This window comes from Dermacentor silvarum, chromosome 11 (assembly GCF_013339745.2).
Source record: "Dermacentor silvarum isolate Dsil-2018 chromosome 11, BIME_Dsil_1.4, whole genome shotgun sequence".
NCBI classification, from domain to species: Eukaryota; Metazoa; Arthropoda; class Arachnida; order Ixodida; family Ixodidae; genus Dermacentor; species Dermacentor silvarum.
This window is the reverse complement of record NC_051164.1, coordinates 10,632,959-10,652,103: the sequence shown is the minus strand read 5'-3', so window position 1 is coordinate 10,652,103 and position 19,145 is coordinate 10,632,959. Positions and strand designations below refer to the sequence as shown.

The 19,145-nt window shown below is 45.4% G+C and overlaps 2 protein-coding genes across 3 annotated transcripts in view; one reads left to right on the top strand and one right to left on the bottom strand.

Moving 5' to 3' along the window:
- The window catches only part of LOC125941248 (uncharacterized), a 410,784-nt gene that overhangs the window by 334,267 nt on the left and 57,372 nt on the right, over positions 1-19,145 (bottom strand). The window lies entirely within an intron of this gene.
- Positions 12,211-15,602, top strand: LOC119433650 (uncharacterized). The gene is made up of 5 exons (XM_049659079.1): positions 12,211-12,301; positions 12,931-13,071; positions 13,524-13,586; positions 13,671-13,730; positions 14,419-15,602. The coding sequence occupies exons 1-5, from the start codon at positions 12,211-12,213 to the stop codon at positions 15,525-15,527; spliced, it is 1,464 nt and encodes a 487-aa protein (XP_049515036.1). The 3' UTR covers positions 15,528-15,602.

Sequence of the window (19,145 nt, the reverse complement as noted above, 5' to 3'; positions counted from 1 at the left end):
TCAACAGCAAGTAATACCCATAGTGAAGCAATATAAGTACCTCGGCGTACACATAAACGAAGGAAAGAATTACTCAAGCAACCACCAAGATAATCTGAAAATAAAGGGGAAGCGGAATGCAGCATTAATGAAACACAGAGCACTGTGGGGCCACAATAAGTATGATGTGGTGCGTGGAATCTGGAAAGGAGTAATGGTGCCAGCGCTAACATTCGCAAATGCCATTATATGCTTAAAATCGGATATATTGGCGGGTTTAGAAGCTAACCAAAGATCAGTAGGCCGGTTGGCTTTGGGAGCACACGGTAATACGACAAATGAGGCAGTGCATGGAGACATGGGTTGGGCCTCTTTTGAAGTCAGAGAAGCACAAAGCAAAATTACTTTTGAAGAAAGGCTCAGGAACATGGATGAAAATAAATGGGCGGCTAAAGTGCACAAGTATCTCTACATGAAAAGCGTGGACACAGAATGGAGGAAGAGGTCAAGGAAGTTGGCAACCAAGTACAGGATAATCGAAACTGTAAATAGACACCAGGGGTCATCAGAAAGAAAGTGAGAGAAATAGAGACCTTGAATTGGATGCAAAGAATGGAAACGAAAAGGACAATGGAGATTTACAAGAATGAGAAGAAAGAAATTAGAAGGGAAAACCTGTACGATAACACAAAGGGCAGTGCCTTGCTATTTGAGGCTCGAGCCGGTTGCCTAAGGACGAAAACATATCGGAACAAATATTCGGAACTAGATGAGACATGTGTATGCTGCAGTAAAGATCCAGAGACTACTCAGCACATCCTAATGGAATGCGACGGGATCAACCCAGCGAGAACCGTAGGTAACGTGCAACTCCCAGAAGCGCTTGGGTTTAAAGTGGAAGGAAACATAAACAGATCAGCTGTAGAGATCAGCAAGAGACGATTAGAGTACTGGTGGAAAAAAAGCAGGGAAAAGATGGATACGACCTGATCTCTTAAAATCATAGGCAGCGGTACAAGCTAAATTTTTGAAAAAGGTATACAAAAATGCGAGATAAAGAACATGTGTAGTATACCTGATTAAATCAAGCAGGCTAGGTGACTATTTGTCGCCACCCCGTTTCAAAGGGGATGCCAATAAATCATCATCATCATCATCGATAACTTCGATGCGATAATGACGCATAAAGGCAGTCATGACAATGATCTGCTCATTCCCTCTCTATTAGGGGAATGGCAACGCAGTGCTGCGGCATGGCTGTTCACCGCAGGTGTTTTCACCTGGGCGGCTATTAAGGCTGCCGCTTTACCAACTGAAACGACACTCTAGCCATAGAGACGAGAGCAACGGCTGTCGCTGCAAAATTGCTGTGCGGTTTTCTAGGGTCCGTAGTGACGCAGCACAGTGAAAATGCACCAGTTTATCTGCGTGCGCGAAGTCTCCGCGATGCATTTCGAAGAAGAGCGTGCTACCCAGCGACACAATTCATCGCTTGTCACCGCTTGCCCATTGAAGGTGCCTCCGTGTGCATGTATGCAGAATTTGAGTGTGTTGTTCACTCTAATGTGCTTGCCGATTGCCTCTGCTGCTGAGCTAACAGCGATCGCAGATGGATATCGTAACGACAGCGCAGCAATCGCGCATTTTGGCGGGGGAGGGCTCTTGTGTGCAGTTCGGAAATTAGAGTTCGAACGCAGGAAGGTGCTGCAGTTGTTTAGTGTGCCGTGCTTGTGATGAAGAAATGCCATCACACTGGCTGTGTTTGCGCTGACCGCTGACATCATTGACAGAGCTGCCATCTCAAATGACAGCTGCGATACGTTGTCGTTGGAAAACACTACGCACTGCTCAGTATCGTCGTCCACCACGGCACATCGACGCCTTGCAAGCAGCTGCAGTGACGTGCAGATAATTATTTGCTGTGTGCTACGTCGCCACAATGCAGGCAATGAGCCTTGTTCTGGGGCCATCACAGCCGAAGCAGACATATGCATAAGCCAGCGAAAGTCGACGCTTTTTTTTTTATAGTGGTGCTGAGTACATCACCGATGACAGTGCGTTGTGCGTGTTTCATTTCGCTGGTCAAGATTGTTAATGCCTCTCAGTTCCGCACCACGTCGCTGTTGCCGAAAAATAAGTTGGGCATGTCCCAACCGTGGCGGGCGCGCACAAGAGTTACATGCCTCGCGCGGGGCGTGATCTATGGTTTTGATTGACAGGCGAACTCGTGCCAAACTCGTACATTGCGAAACCCCCCTCGAGTTGAACTCGTGAACGTGGCGGCGGCATTAGCAGCCTGTGTCATCGCATCCAGCGGCAGTAAGCGTCAATATGACCATCTGGACTCGTTCACCTACATGACCGACGTAGAGTTTCAACGTCATTTTTGCCTTTCCGAAACGTCAGTGCGCTGGCTCTGTGACGAGTTAGGCGAATACCCTCATGTGCGGAGACAGCGTGGCGGGCAAATTATGCTTTCCGAGCACAGAGTGGTGTGACTAGGCTGCGGAGGAAAATTTCGTGCGATCCCTTCGGCTATCTCCTGTTTCAAGCGCTGCTCGTTCACCGCGCCCCAGCCCCAGGCCAGGTCCGGCGGTGTGATCGGAGTACTGGGGCACCTGCGAGCACCTGGGGTTAAACCAGGACAAACCAACCTGCGCAGGCGAAGTGGTCACATCATATTGGAAGACTCAGAATGAACACGGGGCTGGCTTCTGGTGCAACAGGTGCCGAAATCAGTTTTCGCAGTTACACGGTACCGCTGCAGTGCACGGGCAGAGAGGCGAACGAAGTTACTTCGCCAACACGGACCGCCTCGGCCGTCCGAATGACCACCTCTCCAAGCGGCAAATGATTTGGCTCACGTAACTGCTTTGAGCAAAATCGTAGACATATGACTATTGAAGGAGATTACCGGCGACTTGTTTCCTCTATCGGAGCACGCCATCGCCGACTGGAGGAACTACCCCCGTAAGGTCGCGAGGGACGAGCTGCTGGCGCGACCTCCACTCGGTGCCCCTTGTAGATAGCGCAAATTGACGAGTGCCTTTTTCGTGGCGAGCAAAAGTACAATCGAGGCCGCCTAATGACGGGCGACAACTTTTCGCCGAGCCACCGAAATTACGGCGGTGTTAAAGATGGTGGCCCATGGGTCTTCGGCATGTTCGGCGCGACCAGAGGGGTGCTGCGACTTTCAAGGTAGGCCGATGAAAGGCGGTGACACTAGGCGCCATTATTGCAGCCAATGTTCAACCGGGGACCATTATTCATATTGACGAATTGGCCGCATACAAATGTATCCCAAATTTAGTGGATGGTAACGGGGCTATGCCTCAATCCGCAATGGTAGACAGTCAACCACAGCGTGAACTTTGTGGACCACATCACGGGCGTTCACACGCAAAAAATCGAAAGTTATTGTCAAAAAGTGAAGCGCTACCTCATCAGCGATGGGTACAGGGTAACTGCAACGATGCTGGAGTCCCACCTGGGATGGATGTGGTGACACTCAACGGCCACGTGCGCTGCAAAGACCCTTTCTTGCGTTTGTTAGAAGCCATAGATCGCTCGGGCTACCCAGTATAAAGACTCCTTCGTGTGGTTGTTAGAAGCCATCGCTCGACGCTTGCCAGTATGAAGGTGCATCGCAAAGTAAAAGAAAAAGCGTAGTTTTCTGACCCTTGTATGAGTGCTTTCCGGCATTCCTGAGTGCTTACACGGTAAGCGCGCGGCAAACCACTTATGCGCTAGCCGACGCTCACTTCGTCTGGCAGCTGGGGCAGCTGGGGTGCCTCGATGCGCGCGCGGCACCCTACTGGCAGCCTTTCTTTAGCGCGAGCAGCGAGCGATCTGTTAAAAGCCCAGTGTGCAAACCAGGCGCACACCAATCTGTGCTCGGAAATGGGAGCGTAAGCACGTAGCGAGCCGCACCAATCCAATCCAGAGCAAAGATAAGGATACAGTGCCTAGAATATATTAATGTATATTCTAGGCACTATAATAAGGAGCAACGAGCGATCTGTTGGAAGCCCAGTGAGAAACCCAAGCGCACATAAATCGGTGCTCGGAAATGTTAGCGCAAGCACGTAGCGAGCCGCGCCAATCAAATACAGAGAAAAAAAGAGGAAGGCGAGCGTCCCCTCGTGGTATAACGCGAAACGTATTAAACTACAAATTAGTCTAATGCACCTTCAGTGTACATCTTGTAAACTTTAAAATGCTTACAACCCACGTTATTGTGACTAATATTCTTGTACTAAGTGTATTTATTTTATACCTTTCTTGTGCCTGTAATGCACTCGGTGGAACGACAAACAAGTGAAAGAAGGCACAACCATGCACTGACCGTATGATCACGTCAGCCCGCAGTTTGTCGACCACCCATATGGCAACGCTCAACGGATGATAGCCATCCAGAGTGAATCTAGATAAACCAATGAAACTGGAGGCGTGCCGACGGACAAACTTTGTCTTGTTACCATTAGTTTTTTTCATCTTCGGGCGTCGCCAGAGCCCGTGAAGATCCCGAGTTTCGCCGAACTCGGTGCACCCTGCATAGCACCCCTGGTCAACCGATCAGCCGGGTTTAACTTGGCTACAGTGTACTAGAAGGGGGCAGTGGGCTTACTCTCCGGCGGAGGCTATGCGATGCGGTGGCTCCACGAATGGCGCAAATATGAGCTTCTTCGATAGCCCGAGCGGCGGCGCTGGCGTCGGTTTCAATGGAACGTGGGTGCGACGGCGCAGCCACAGCGCAGCTGCCCAGTGCCCGCCCAGTGCCCGATCATATTAGGTGGAGTTGCTGAGCTGCGTTGTTTTTTCTGTGGACGTCGTCGCCTGGGGTTTTTTTTTTTTTCCTTCAGTGTTTTTTTCGCATATAGCCTGCAAGAGATTAGTATCTGCAGTAACTGAGCCATGCCGCAGCATCGACAAAACCACTGTTACGTGCCTGGGTGCCAAACAGGCTATGTTTATGTGAAGGATGGGCCGAAGTTGTCCTTGTTTGGCGTCCCGAAGGATAAAAATAGGCGGAAAGAGTGGGGAAAAGAACCTCCATAGAACCTCCCCTGGACGACACGAGCGCAGTATGCGAGCTCCATTTCGATCCACGTTTTGTGCTCAACTCGAACGCAGTTCCTGATCACCGTAAATTGTTTTTCTTTTTATGGTCTAGTTAGGTCAGTTAGCGAAGGAAACTGCGAGGAAGGTACACTGGCCTACTTACTGGAAGTTGACTCTCTCGAAGCATCAGGTGACAGAAATGAGTGCAGTCAAACTGCTGCTAGCGCTACTGCCACAGAAGCCACACAAACGTGGTACCCCAGCATTGCACGGGCCTGCGGGTTTCAAACGACCATAACAAGCACGTGGCCAGAAGCGACTCGAGGCTCACATACCACATTGCGGACTATGTTGCGCGGAAGTGTATCGTCAATTCCAGCACAAAATGATAAGAATGCATAAAGCTGCTCACCATGACGCAACCAGGCGAACGTTTTCAACTTGCCCTGCTAACAAACTTCTGTGACCGCGAGGAGGCCTCCTTTATCCCTCCAGTCAGCTGTATGGCTTTGTGAAAATTCTACAGGATCTTTTCATAGAATGCTTCTATCAGAGTGAGCTACACTCTGGCAGCGTTATGGATATGCTGGAAGTTGTTAAGAGTAAGCTTTAATTCCCTCGAAGTTGGCTGCCATGTGCAAGCTCTTAGCCTCACAGCTAAAATAATTAGCTTTTACATTGTCACACGTCTGCATTTTTATGTGAAGGAATTAACTGTGACAAGGCAGGAAAGTGGCAGAGGGCCAAGCAGCTGAAATTGAGCCGTTGTACTTGTACAATGGCTCGCTGTACTTCTTGCAAATAAAAGCTTTGTGTCAGCAACAGGCCTGTTAACTTCATTTTGCTTACCCTTATATAACTGTACATCAGCATAGGCCGGAGCCTTTCTCAAGTGAACTAGTTTTCACTTTTTTTTTCAGGCCTCCCTCCATTTCTTTATGAAAAAAACAAACCTGATTTGATTTAAGAAATGTGTGCCGGCGTAATAATGGTTAATAATAAACGCAGAAGGCTACTGTGAAGCATGGAACAACTAAAGTGGAACAATGAAATATTTAAGTCATATATACATATTCATTTTGGCTAAACAAGGACACAAACCTGGTCAGCATGCCTGATTTTTTTTCTTTTTCTTGAGCCCAGCTGGGAAGCTTGCACGCGCTGTTTTCTGTCTGACAAAATTTTACATTAGGTCGACACGGCATGAAACCGTTTTCAAATTTTTTTTTACGATTGCCCGATAATTCGGAAAATTCGAAGGCCCCTTCCGCATAAGCAACATCCGTCAGCGACGACCTCTTTGCACAAAAGGTCTAGAGTTAGGCTGTATTTCAGCGCTTAGTAAGGACGAGGACAAAGAAGGAGACGAACGGACACACTCCAACTCCAACTAGAGTTAGGATAGGCAGCAAATTGACCAAGAGTTGCCGACTTGCTTTTCCTCAAGGTACTATTATGGCAAATATCATGTGGCCTAAACAAATATAGTGCTTGCTAAAGATATGTAAAGACTGTCAAGTATGCCAAAATTAAAAACAAATAAGAGTGTGAACTACGTCGAACTGAAACCGACAGAAACGCAAGGAAAATCAAAGCTTCCATTGAAGTTGCCAGTGGCGCCACCTCTTGATGCGACGCTGACTGCGTCAGAGGAGCCGCTGAGTAAGCCCACTGCCCCCTTCTAGTACACTGTAACTTGGCACAGGAGCAAAGCGACGAAATCGTCTAAAGGTTTTTCTTACTTTTGTGCACGAATCTGTCTTATACCCCTGACACACGGGCAAAAGCAAAGTCCTTTGCAGGAAACCCTTGTTGTAATTCCCAAGGACCCTTTGCAGAAAGGTTTTGCGCCAATGACACACACACCACACAAACTTTTTTAGGTGGTTCCTCAGATATACGCCCCCCCCCCCCCCACCCTAAGAAAAAAAGGGTTCTTTGCTGAACCAGCCAGAGAGACAACAATTAGAAAAAGCTGCGCTTGTAGATTACATTTAGTGATTGTGGAACTTAAAACCATTTTTTTTTGCTCATTTTTGATGGCTTAACTGCGCATATTCGGAATTCAACATGGCGGCGCTAGCGTGGTGCAAGCGTTTGAGAGTATCGCATAGAATAAATCTTTACTCTTTGACAAATCACATTACAGCTAAAGATTAATACATTTTCCAACGTAAAAAAAGTACTTGCGGTAGTTATGTGACACGTTTTCGTCTATTGATGAGTTGTGCATGCTGTATGAGAGAGTCCACCATTCCGCTCGAAGAGTAGATGCCCCATCTTCTTTCCCGCAAAGGAACTTTGCCGGGAGGGAGATACTCCTTTCCCGTGTGTCACTGCGCTTGAACGCCTTTCCGGTAGATGTGCCGTTACTTAAAGGACTTCAGAGTGCCCGTGTTTCAGGGGTATTACATTGCTGTAAGGAACATCTTAGCTATCACGGAAGGCCGGCTATATACCAGCTCAAATCAACAAAGGCAACAGCCCCAAAGTGATACGCAGCCATGCAGCGACTTTCCGCAAGGGAGTACTGCTTAAATACTGGACTACCGATCAGCAAGGCTTCAGTGCTGTTTTAGCGCGATAGAGTGAAGGGCCCCGTGTCGCAGAAAATCCGGTGTCGGTGTCGGCGGGGTGGTCCAGCCAAGAAAATCATCCCGAACCACACCACGCCCACCACACAGGCCCTCCGCGTGGCACAGAGGTGCTGGTGAAATATTCTAATTTCTCAAAGTAAAATGCGTCAGAAAAATCGTAAGGTACGACGTCACCACAACCTACAGACGTGATAGCGTCGGATTGTAGTTCCAATATAGGAGAAAACCTAATTCTCTTACGCGGAAACTCAAACACAAGCCCCTTTGCAGCATTTCTAGCACTCATACAGCGGGGGGCCGCGGTTTCCTCCTTGCAAAAATACTATCTAAATGGCGGTCGCCTCCTCGGCAGCCTACAACAGCGTTGCATGTAGGCTCCCACGACAGTAGCATGCGGAGGCGAAGTTGGAGAAAAAGAAAGCTGCAGTTGCCGGGAAGACTATTAAGCAGCCAGGGATCTTTGAATGCTATAGCGTTCCACTCTTAAATTCGAAGCTTAAGCGTCCTCCAGTCTTTTTAAAGCCGTAGTCCTCGAACAATTCACACTAGAAATAATACACTTCCATCGGTACAATTTAACATCTTAAGCAATTCATGATTTAACATGCGCTGTAGTATAACTTTTAGAAGGGAAAAAAATGCTCACGCCAATTCAAGATGCTCCTGCTTCGACTCGTTAGGCCTATTTCGTGCTACAGTCGAAGTCGTGCGGTCCCCTTCCAGCGAGTGTTCGTGGTCTTCTGCGGCAGAGGATGTTCCGCGATTCGTCATTGTGATATTCGGGAGAAATTTGATTGGCCCTGGCGTGTTGCTAAGGCCATTGTTTTTGGAGCATCAGTTAGGGCTGCGAAGCAATGGGCATGTGACATCACAATACCCACTATTTCTCGCTCTTGCAAATTTAGTGCTGCCTTATAGGTATAGTACCGCAATGAGACGAAGCCATTGATCTATTATTGCACCTCGAATAAATGACGGCATCGTTCACGCTTCCAGAACAATGACGCAACGTGGAATCTTCCAGAAAAAAATGTACGGCGGCTCCCTCTAAATTCAGTGGTTCTCATATCAAGGAAATCGTTCAGTTTTCTTCAGCGCCTAATTCTCCATAAATATTAAATTGTCAGTGTTATTGGTGCAATAAAGGCCGCCATTACTAAGTGGTAAACTACGTGGTACTACGTGGTAAACTACGTGGTAAACACATATTCAAGTTTCAAAGTACTGTATAATCATTAATTTCTATTTAGCGCATTTCACCACGTATAATTTAGCCTATATCCTAGTGCCAACAATAGTTGTAGTGAGTTTAGATGCAGCAACAAAAACGCGGTAAAAATTTAAAACGATATCGATGGCGGTTGTAAAACTCAATAATAGCAAAGAGACACGTAGATACTGGCGATAAATAAGCTCGTGAACTGTCGGAAGCACTATCGGTACTGACAAATATTGTTGTAATATTCCGGTGGAACCCGACGATTGCCGCCAATGCAAATATAAAGGAAAAATATAATCATAGCCTGGTGAGCGTTCTCACTGGGAAAACTACAACACGGGAGTTTTTTTTTTTTTTTTAGTTGTCAGCTCTACTGCTCTATTAAATTGCGCGGAAACAGTTTTTAATGAGATTAGCATTCTTATCATACATAACGCACTTTCCGTGATATGCCTATGTTTTCGTGTTTTTTGTTAAGCGTTTTGCCGTCAATTTGGGTGAAAGGGTAGTCGATGATCTAATGTGTAGAGTCTTGAGCGCTGGGCTGCGGTATATCCCGGCCACGGCGACCGCATTTAGATGGAGTCGAAAGGTAAAAACGCCCGTGTGCTAGCGTTGTAGTGCACGTAAAGAACCCCAGGCGGTCAAAATTTTTCCGGAGCCCTCCAATTCGGCGTGCCTCATAATCAGACCTTGTTTTGGCACCTAAAACTCCAGAAATAAGATAATAATGCCGGCGGTAACTGTGTTGAAAACTGATACCGCGTATGTGCATATTTTCAGAGAACATCTTTGACACCACCTTCAATCCGTGGGTATGTGCCTCTGAGTTGTGCGCATTTCTTTGAACCTCCTAGACGCAACTTGGGTCTCCGAGTATGTGGCCAAAATTCAACAAGAAGAAAATTCTTCGAACACTTTGTGGTCCTGAATTTAATCAAGCCCGCGTCATACTATGGAGACACACGTCACGTGTGGACGTCATGGTCCTGGTGTCTTTAGATGGCGAGCGTGTGCTCGAGAGAAGAGACACATACGTCTCATTCATGGCGTCGATGGCAAAACGGTCTGTCACTAGACTGCTTCGGCACAAACTGGATCAAAGTCCACATTCATCGTGACACCAGTTCCATGGAATTTGCTCTGAGGGCCCTTAATTCGCTCTAGATATGTGCTAACATTCCGAATGCGCAATACCAAGCACTTGCGTGAGGAAACATAGAGTCTCTTTAAATTCACTGTTCCCCGGCCCCCAGCGACGGTATTGCTTTGACAAAGATGATTATCGCTAAATTGTATGATTTAGAATGACTAAGCTTAAAAATTACGAGAATAGCGCACAAGGGTCGCTGTTGTAATGCCGTATATCTCGAAATGTCCCTCCTCCAAACAAAAAGCACTCCGACTGGTATAATTTCACGTCTGAAACAACCGATGATGTACATTGCGTTGTAGATTCAGATTTACACAAATAAAGAATGATCACGCAAATTGAAAATGATCCAGTTTCGACTTCTTAAAACTATATTGTGCTTTGCTTCGATTAAAGGCGTGCGGACCATTTCAAGTGTGTGTTCGAGGTCTCCAATGGCAGGCGATATGTTGCGATTCGGCACTTTGACATTCAGAAAAAGATTTTGATTGGGTCTAGGCGTGTTGCTAAGGCCATTGTTATTTTGGCGCATCAGGATTGCCTAGCGATTGACCCATGACATCACAATACCATCAATTTTTTTTTCGGTCGAATATATGTCGGACTTATATGAATATAGTACCACAGTGAGGCGAAGCCGTTGATGCATTAGTGTGCCTTCCAATACGTGACGGCGTCGTTAACTCTTCGACAATAATGACGCAACGCAGAACCTTCGAGAATAAAACACATCAAAGCGGCTTTCTCGGAATTGTGTGGTTCTAATATCACGAAAAATGTTAACTTTTCTTCAGTGTGTATGTATGCATAAATTTCCGAAGTGCATGATGTTTCGTTCAAGAAAAATCGCGATTATTTTAACGATCTGGTAAACACATATTCATATTTGGAATTGTGATGATAATTTCCCTTTACAGTATGTATATTACACAGCATCCAATTAGTGACGTTCGAATCAACAGCAAAGCGCAGTTATAGGCAAAACCAAATGAATGGTTGAAGCAATACGAAATAGTTTCAAAGTAGCACGCACATATTAGAAACGAAAGAAGCCGCTGACATCTCCGCCACATTGTCGGTACTGTCGGTAATTGTTACAACCTCTGGTAGAACGCGACGAGTACAGCTAATTAATTATAAAAAAATACACTTGAAGCCTGACGGGCCTACTAAATGGGGAAAGTACAACCCGTGAACCTTATTTCTTAGTGGCCAGCATCCTACGCTAGTAATTTGTGCAAAAATTGTTTTTAACGCGATTAGGATTCCTACGATACATACGCACTTTCTGGGATGTCAGTATATTTGTGTGCTTTTTCCTTCAGTGCTTTGCCCTCAGTTTGGGTCAATGGTTAGTCGATTGTCTAATGAGTAAAGTGTGAGCTGCCTGCTGCGGGAACTGTGTTGAAAACACACACAGTGTATGTGCTCCTTTTCAGCTAATTTTTTCGATGCCAAATTCAGTCCGTGGGTATGTTCTTCGAGTTGGTGCTCATTTCACTGAACCCCTTGACGTACTTGAGTCTCTCGGTATGCGGCACTCTTTGGCGCCACTCTATGTCACTTATTATATTTCATTCGGTATTTATCACACTTCAACAACAACAACCATCCTTAGAAGTATTGGCGGTTAAAGACTGAATCCAAACCGGTTATCTTTATTGATACACGCCCATGCGCGTACATCCTGTTGGCGCCAATGGAAAGCACGCGTGTGCATAGGGATGATATTGACACTATTACACGTTATATTTCACCGGTGGCCGCTTTCACCTGGCTAACGAATGTTAAATGTTATCGCTCGGCGCAGGACGCGCCTGTATCGGAAGTTTCTAGAACCTTATCGATGCTTCTTTCCGTTGCCTGTTTTCACCCAACGCTTCTGTTATCTGATTGTATGAGCGACGCGAAATCCGCCTTTTGCATGACCCTCAGCGCATGCGCAGAACCCTAGCGGCCAGAGGTAACAAACAATTCGTACGGCGTCGTCAACGACCCGGCCGTGTACCCCGCAGTCGTGTTGGAGGCGCGAGCAATAACAAAATCGCAGTTGATAAAAAAAAAAAACAACAAGAAGGTCCTGTCAGCGCGATGCCGTCAACATGTGCTGCTTATGGGTGTACTTCTCGAGGTGTGCCCGGCAGCAACATCCATTTCTTCCGCTTCCCATCGGTGAAACGTGATCGCCAGCGCCGTGAAGCATGGATCAGGGCTGTGAGGGCGCCAAAATGAAGACGGCAGCCCTGGGAGCCTTCAGGTTCGGCAAGGTGTGTGAAAAACACTTCGTGAAAGGTGCGTATGCAAACGAACTACGAGCATTTTGCTTGCGACGTCGCTTATTGCATTCGAGTAACTGATGCGGCGTCTGCTGCAAGTTATTTTCAGTGCGCGGCGGTGCGGCACTGCCAGTCTTGGCCCGCAGCTGTTGCTTTCGTGTATTAACAGTGATGAAGCTCGCACTACGGCTCTGAGCAGCACGACACAGCTGTGTACCTCTTCTGCTTCAAAGGGACAGTATACGACGGCAAAAACGAGCTATGGCTCACCAAGTGTCAACGCACGCGCGCTCCGACGAGCGCGCGCCCCAGCCGGGTCCGCGCGTCGTTCGGCATAACGCACTGTTGTTGATTACTTTGCCCATCAAATATAACCCGTAAATAATCCTTGTAAGTGTGCTTAACCTCGTTCATTCGCCGCTAGAATATACTGAATGCCAAAGAGTGCAAGGCCGGCGCGTGACTGACTTAACGGTTCATTTCTGCCGTTCAGCGAAGAAAAAAAAATCGCCCTTTATGCGGCAACGTGATTGCCGCGCATTGATTCATAACTCTTGCGGTGTTCGCATATTTCTGGTGAATGTGTACTGTGCACCCTTTGGCTAGTCGCAGTGATGCTACATTCACTGGGGTTATGTTTTGCAGGATCGCCATCCAACTCGCCCAGGCACCCTGATTACGTGCCTTCTCTGTTTGTTTACACCGATGAGTTCAAGAAAAAGGACGCTTTTCATCGCTATGTACGCACGGCAGCGCGTATGAAACAACACAGTGAGCACCGACGAGGTATGTCTTGCGGAGGCGAACGGAGCACGTTATCGTGGCATGCGCTTGCTTGCATGATAAGGAAATGCCAACTATTTGACTGCGGACGCACGAGTGACGCGTCTTCCTACCTAGCATTGGTACGGTATCCTTCTGTCACAGTATTATATGCATTCGTGCAGGCTTTTTCCGGAATGAATTTATCGACGCTTTGTAAGGTGTGGTAATGTGTAGCTCTTTGGCCACTAGTCCACACTCTGTCAATGTAGAAAGGTCGTGCGTCCTTGACAAGCCTTCATTTCTTATTGCTCTTAATTCCATTCACAATAATGACCTGCCTATTAGTCTTTCCGTAAGGTTATCTACGCAGAAATATAGGCATCTCAAACAAGACTATGAGTGCGATTCACTTGAGCTAGTAGTGCCCATTTTTAATTTATGCACTTGAATGATTTGTCTTTTTATAACTTTAGCTGTTTCAGAGAAGCAGGCAGACCTAAAACAGGACTCAATGGCAAATGAGACGTCTTCAAAGTGTGAGTAATCTTTCTGCAAAACTAGGCTACATTACTTTTATACAAGAATACTAACGCAACACAAATGTGACATTATTTCCTCAGGTGATGAAGACTCTGTGGAGATGGAACAGACGGACATGTCAGATTCCGAGAGCACAGCAGGCAAGCACTTGTCATACATAAACCATCTAAAACGTTGCATGATGCACAATAGTCAATGACAGGGCTCAGTGACACCTGTCTGTGAAGGAATCAAGCTTGTAATTTATTTGCAGTGCTTCTTAACCGGGGCACTCTCACACACGGGTGGAGGGCAGCCAACAAGCAGGTTAGGTTATTTAAAAATTGTTGAAACCGAGAACGGGTGAAGAAACAGCCGAACATCATAGTGCTATAATTTGTATTGCTAATTTGTACAGGCCAGTGAGGTCCGCTCTTCGACCTTATACAAACTACCAGTTTATGCTGCACGCTACCTCTGTTGCCATGGCATTCAGACTGTTTTGCGTGTGACGTATGAATGCAGCAAATTCAATGTTGCTGACTATTGGATGTACTTGTTCGTGCCTAGTGCAGTCTAAGGAAACTTTTTGGAGGATAAAGGCACGAAGGGCAGGTGCTTTACGCTTTTTTCTGGGAAAATCATCTCCTGCATGCTTGACTTGTCGCTGACTATTACTGTTTGTGATATTGAAAAGCATACATGACAGCCAACTTTGTTTATGTAGATGGAGACCCTAGAATGCCGACAAGGCGAACATATATAAACCTGCGATTCAAAATAGTAATTTCCAAAGCATGAATAACATTGCACTTATTCTAACCTGCCTTGCATTTGTTGCATGTACAGGTTTCACTACTTCATCACAGGAGTGTGAAGGTGTAGCTGCATTGCTGATGCGTCGCACTACTGCCACAGCTAAGGAGCAACTAGAGAATGTCAGCACAAGCAGTTTCAACGGCCTGCTAGCAGAACATACTGCAATGAAGAGAATTCAAGAGCTCGAAGTCAGATGTAAAAGGCTGCAATCGCAAAGCTTTTCTGTGGACACAATTCATAGTACCGCATTTAAATTTTACACTGGACTTACGAGCAAAGCGCAGTTTGATGCTTTGTATGGACACCTCGAAGCGAATGCCCAGAGAATGGCGTACTGGGTTCCCCAAAAGAATGAGCAGCAACAGCAAATTGAAAAAGACAGGCAGCTTTCAAAGCGAGAAGAACTGTTCATGGTTTTGTACAGGCTACGAACGGGAGTTTGTGCAAGGGAAGTAGCCAGGTTGTTTGGCATATCACAATCTAGCCTGAGCCGCATTTTCTGTAGCTGGATTAACTTTTTAGATAAGGAGCTGTATGCCTTAACACGGATGCCATCTTTAGCTGAAGTACAACGACACATGCCAGAGGCATTTTCAGATTTTCCTAACACGAGAGTGGTTCTGGACTGCACTGAGGTCAGAATTCAGAAGTCCTCAAAGTTAAAAGCACAAAGGCAAACTTTTTCAACCTACAAGCATTTTAATACCTTCAAGGCACTTGTAGGTGTCACACCTGATGGTTATGTATGCTTTGTTCCCGAGATATGGGGCGGTCACGTTAGTGACACCGAAATAGTGGAGAGAAGTGGCCTCTTAAAACGCTTGCAACCGGGTGATGGTGTAATGGTAGACAAAGGCTTTCGCTTGGACAGCATTTTCCCCCCAACCATTCAGATCTATATCCCACCCTTCAAGAAAGGAAACCAGCTTTCTGCAAGTGATGTAATTGCTACTCGAAAGATTGCTGGAGCTAGAATACATGTTGAAAGGGTTATAAGGCGCATCAAGGAATTCCATTTTTTAGATAGGCCAGTGCCTATCAACATGTTAGACATCGCCGGCAAGATATTTAGGACCTGTGCCCTACTGTCTAATTTGCAGCCACCGATTATTGCCGTGAATGAGCAGAGTTCTAGTTGAACGCCTTGCAATATGTGAAATAAATAAACAAACAGACAGGGCCCGAATGTGGTCGCCTTGTGTGTTGCCTTACTGGACTTACTGTCGGTAATTCCCACGCATTTTCTTGCCCCAGCTTAGTGCGGAACTGAATGCTGAATACTATACTTCATGGCATATAGTATGCTGTTTCTGTCAACAGGTGCGGCTGAGAGAGACTTGTAGTGACAAATACAGCAAGTCACATTATCCACATGTAAACATTGAAATAACATCAATAAATAAAAAAACGACCACACAAAGGTACCAAGCTCATTTATTGTCTTTATTAAATGCCTGCTTTCTCATGGCTCCTGTACTATCAATTTATAACACAACAGAGCAACATTCCCATCATCAACAGAGGAGCAGGGTAAAAACTAGGAAAGCTTGACCAGCCCTCTTATGGACACAGCAGGCGAAGCATAAAACATTAAAAAATATATTGACAAGTACAAGTGTCATGTCCAGTATACATTACACACAAGAGTAATCAATATACAGCAGGTGAAGCAACAAAAACATAGAAAATATGAAGGAGATAACACAAGAAAACATGTTGGAGCCAAATAATGAAACCGAAATTTCCTAAGAAACAGTCTTCGTCAAAAATAAGTTAGGAGCACTGTACATGAAGTTATCAAATATAGAACACACTTCATTTGACAAGGAAACATAAGAAATTGCACTGGAACATACAAGTTTCATATTTGTAGTCAGTCAGGCTCGAATGGTAACTGGCATGAAAATTTTCTGTAGTTTCCTTACATTCATGCTCACCAGTACTCTTTCAAGTAATTGCTCAGCAGAATGAGAATGTAGTACTGATGTGATTGTTGCATAGTTCGTGCAGTAGCGTGTACTGTCCAGTACTACAGTTTACATGTGCTGTAATCTGTAGAAGGTTGTTCAACTACCGTATTTCTTGGACTAAAAGTGCTACCCCCTACTTTTCGCAAGTTCCGAAGAGAAAATTGGTTTTTAAGACATCTATTATAACTTAGCATGATGAAACGCTATTATGCACACTGGTACACTAACTGCAAAATGCCGTACTTGCCCTCATTTCAGGGCACCAAATTTCTGTAAACATAATTTTTATAAGCCGCATACTCCAGCAGAGAAAAACATAACTCTTTTTCGGTACAGAATGCCAGCATTTATTGCACTTTATATTGAAGACCTTGTCCTCTTAACGCAGTCAAACGATGCATTATGCAGTGTTCTTTTTGTATCCAATATATTTTTTTTCATTGTAAAGAGGGAGTCCTCTGCTTACTCTGCGAGTGAGCAGCTCTGGCACTATGCAATGTTTGAAGAAATGCAGCAACCCAGGCAGAATTTCTGTACACCAAAGAACTTCATCAAAGGGAGTCCTCTCCACATGTGTTGAGGCTGCTACACTTCCAGCATTTGTCCATACTACAAAATCACACCACTTCAAACCTGTGACACCCATCATACCTTGTATCTGATAATAATATGCATGATCTTTTTTCAATTCTATATTGTCACCAGATATTTTCAAACAGCACTTTGCAGAAGCTGCTGCTTCGACGACACCCTTGCCTTTGAAGGAGAATGGGCACTTCACCTCCAAAAGACCAGTGTCACTCCCTTCAAAGACAAGTCTGTCGGGGGAGGCAGCAATAAATGGGTGCTGGGGATGAACATGCAACCCAGTATATGCAGTAGTTAAATATCTGTCCCTGCATGCCATTATTTCTTCGTATGCTTTAACGGCATCGTCCTCATGAATCCTGCCATAACGCATGGCTTCGGTGCTCACTTGGCGAGGATACATTACGTCCCTTACGGCACCATCAGGCTTTCTGCACCGCAGCAACTTCTTAAACACTGATGCCGTGAGCCGTCCAATACGTTCCTGATGCCACTTCTTGTTCTCTGCCTGGCCCATTGTGCTTTCTAAAATGACTGCCCTGTCGTCGAGGCTCAGGGGCTGAATTGCTGCAAAAGCATAAGACAAAAAAGTGTGACCTAACTTGAGCAAATTGGTGATTAGCTGCAGGGAAGCAATACAACTAATGCTACTTGGTTTACACTTTCAGTCAATGCAAATATGGAAAAGGCTGCATTAAGAGAAAACACACTGACTAATCAGAACATTGGTGCATGTCTTGTTTCTTTTCATGTCTTGATCTATTATTCCACTTATGTACTTGCAATGAATGATTACCAACTAGCTCAGTTGTCAGTTAAACTCTCGTCAGTATTTTCTGTAACTTTCTAGCCTCATTGAGTTGCATCTAATCACTTAGGCAAGTGTAATATTTACAAATTGACAGTTGTGCTATTTACTTTACCATTAATACAGTAAGGGCTTATTTTTATGCAAGAGCTGTACGGCTGGTTTCACTCGGTCTGGAGTTTCAGCACGTGCTCCCTCTGCATGTTTACTTCGCAGAATTGTAGTTCCATGTATTCCGATGAAATAACACTTGCTCAATAAAACTATGTGCCTGTGTAATTCAACATTATGGTGATGAATTTCTGTGTGTTCATTCTTACCATCAAATCTCTCTTGAATAATTCTCGAGTTTGTCATGCTCAGCAAATCTTCACTGTCGGCTATATATGGCTGGTTGCAGCATCCATCATTTATTACTTTTGCAGCGATGGTCTCTGTTGTGCTCTGAAATGAACCATAGAGAGAAAATGGGTAGTTTTCAATACGACAGCACATACTGCGTGTGTGGCCATCATGATGTTTGATGAAAGAGCAAAGGAGCTAACATGGTAGTATGCATGTGTTTCTGTGGTACCAGTGTCTGCACTGTGGATTATCTGGTGGGTTAACAACGCAGTGATAAGGGCTACGACTCAGTCATATATGCTATATGCATGAGCTAGAAACTACGGCTGCCTTACGCAACATCTCACAGGAATTTGGTAAAAAGAGGCATCGTCAAGACATGTTCTACAATTACATTGGAGAAATTTCGCAATCACATTGTGGCTGATAAGCTTCAATGCACTGGTTGGTCACCTCAAAGCAGCAGGATACCTGCTTCTGTAGCAAAAGCAATGCACAGGAAAAGAACAAAAATTATAGCAGGCAAATAGAAATCAGGTGGAGAGGGAAGCTCACATACATGACCAGGTATCAGTAATACCCTCCATGCACCACGTTTTGCACTGATTAAGGAAGATGGGGCAGCATGTATGAGTACAAGTAGTTTTTCTGCTTCACACTAACTGTCCTGTCTTCATAGGTAAATCTGTCCTGTTATAAAATGCAAACACTAATGCATTGTCAGGCATTTAAACCATTACGTGAAATGCCGAAGGCAAGTAGTATACAGGATCCTTATTTCCTGTGTCAGCTGCTACAGAGGCTAGATGAGAAAGTGTTAAAGGGGGGACATGGGCAAATAACAAATTACCGCAGCGCAAGGGCAAATAATAAGCGCAATACTAAAAAAAGTTTTAAGTCATTCACAGCCATGCCCTTGTTTGACCTCTGTTTGCTGCACACCCTCGTTTGAACAAACATGATCACCGTGCATGTGAAACCATAAAAGCAGTCGAGATGGTACGAAAGGCACATCACATTTAAGCAAACCCTATATCAATTATTGC

Bases quoted from the DNA above. Each gene is read 5' to 3' on its own strand.
- LOC119433650 (XM_049659079.1), top strand. From the start codon at position 12,211: ATGGATCAGGGCTGTGAGGGCGCCAAAATGAAGACGGCAGCCCTGGGA. The intron at 12,302-12,930 runs GTGCGTATGCAA...TATGTTTTGCAG, and splicing joins TGAAAAACACTTCGTGAAAG to GATCGCCATCCAACTCGCCC. The intron at 13,731-14,418 runs GCAAGCACTTGT...TTGCATGTACAG, and splicing joins AGATTCCGAGAGCACAGCAG to GTTTCACTACTTCATCACAG.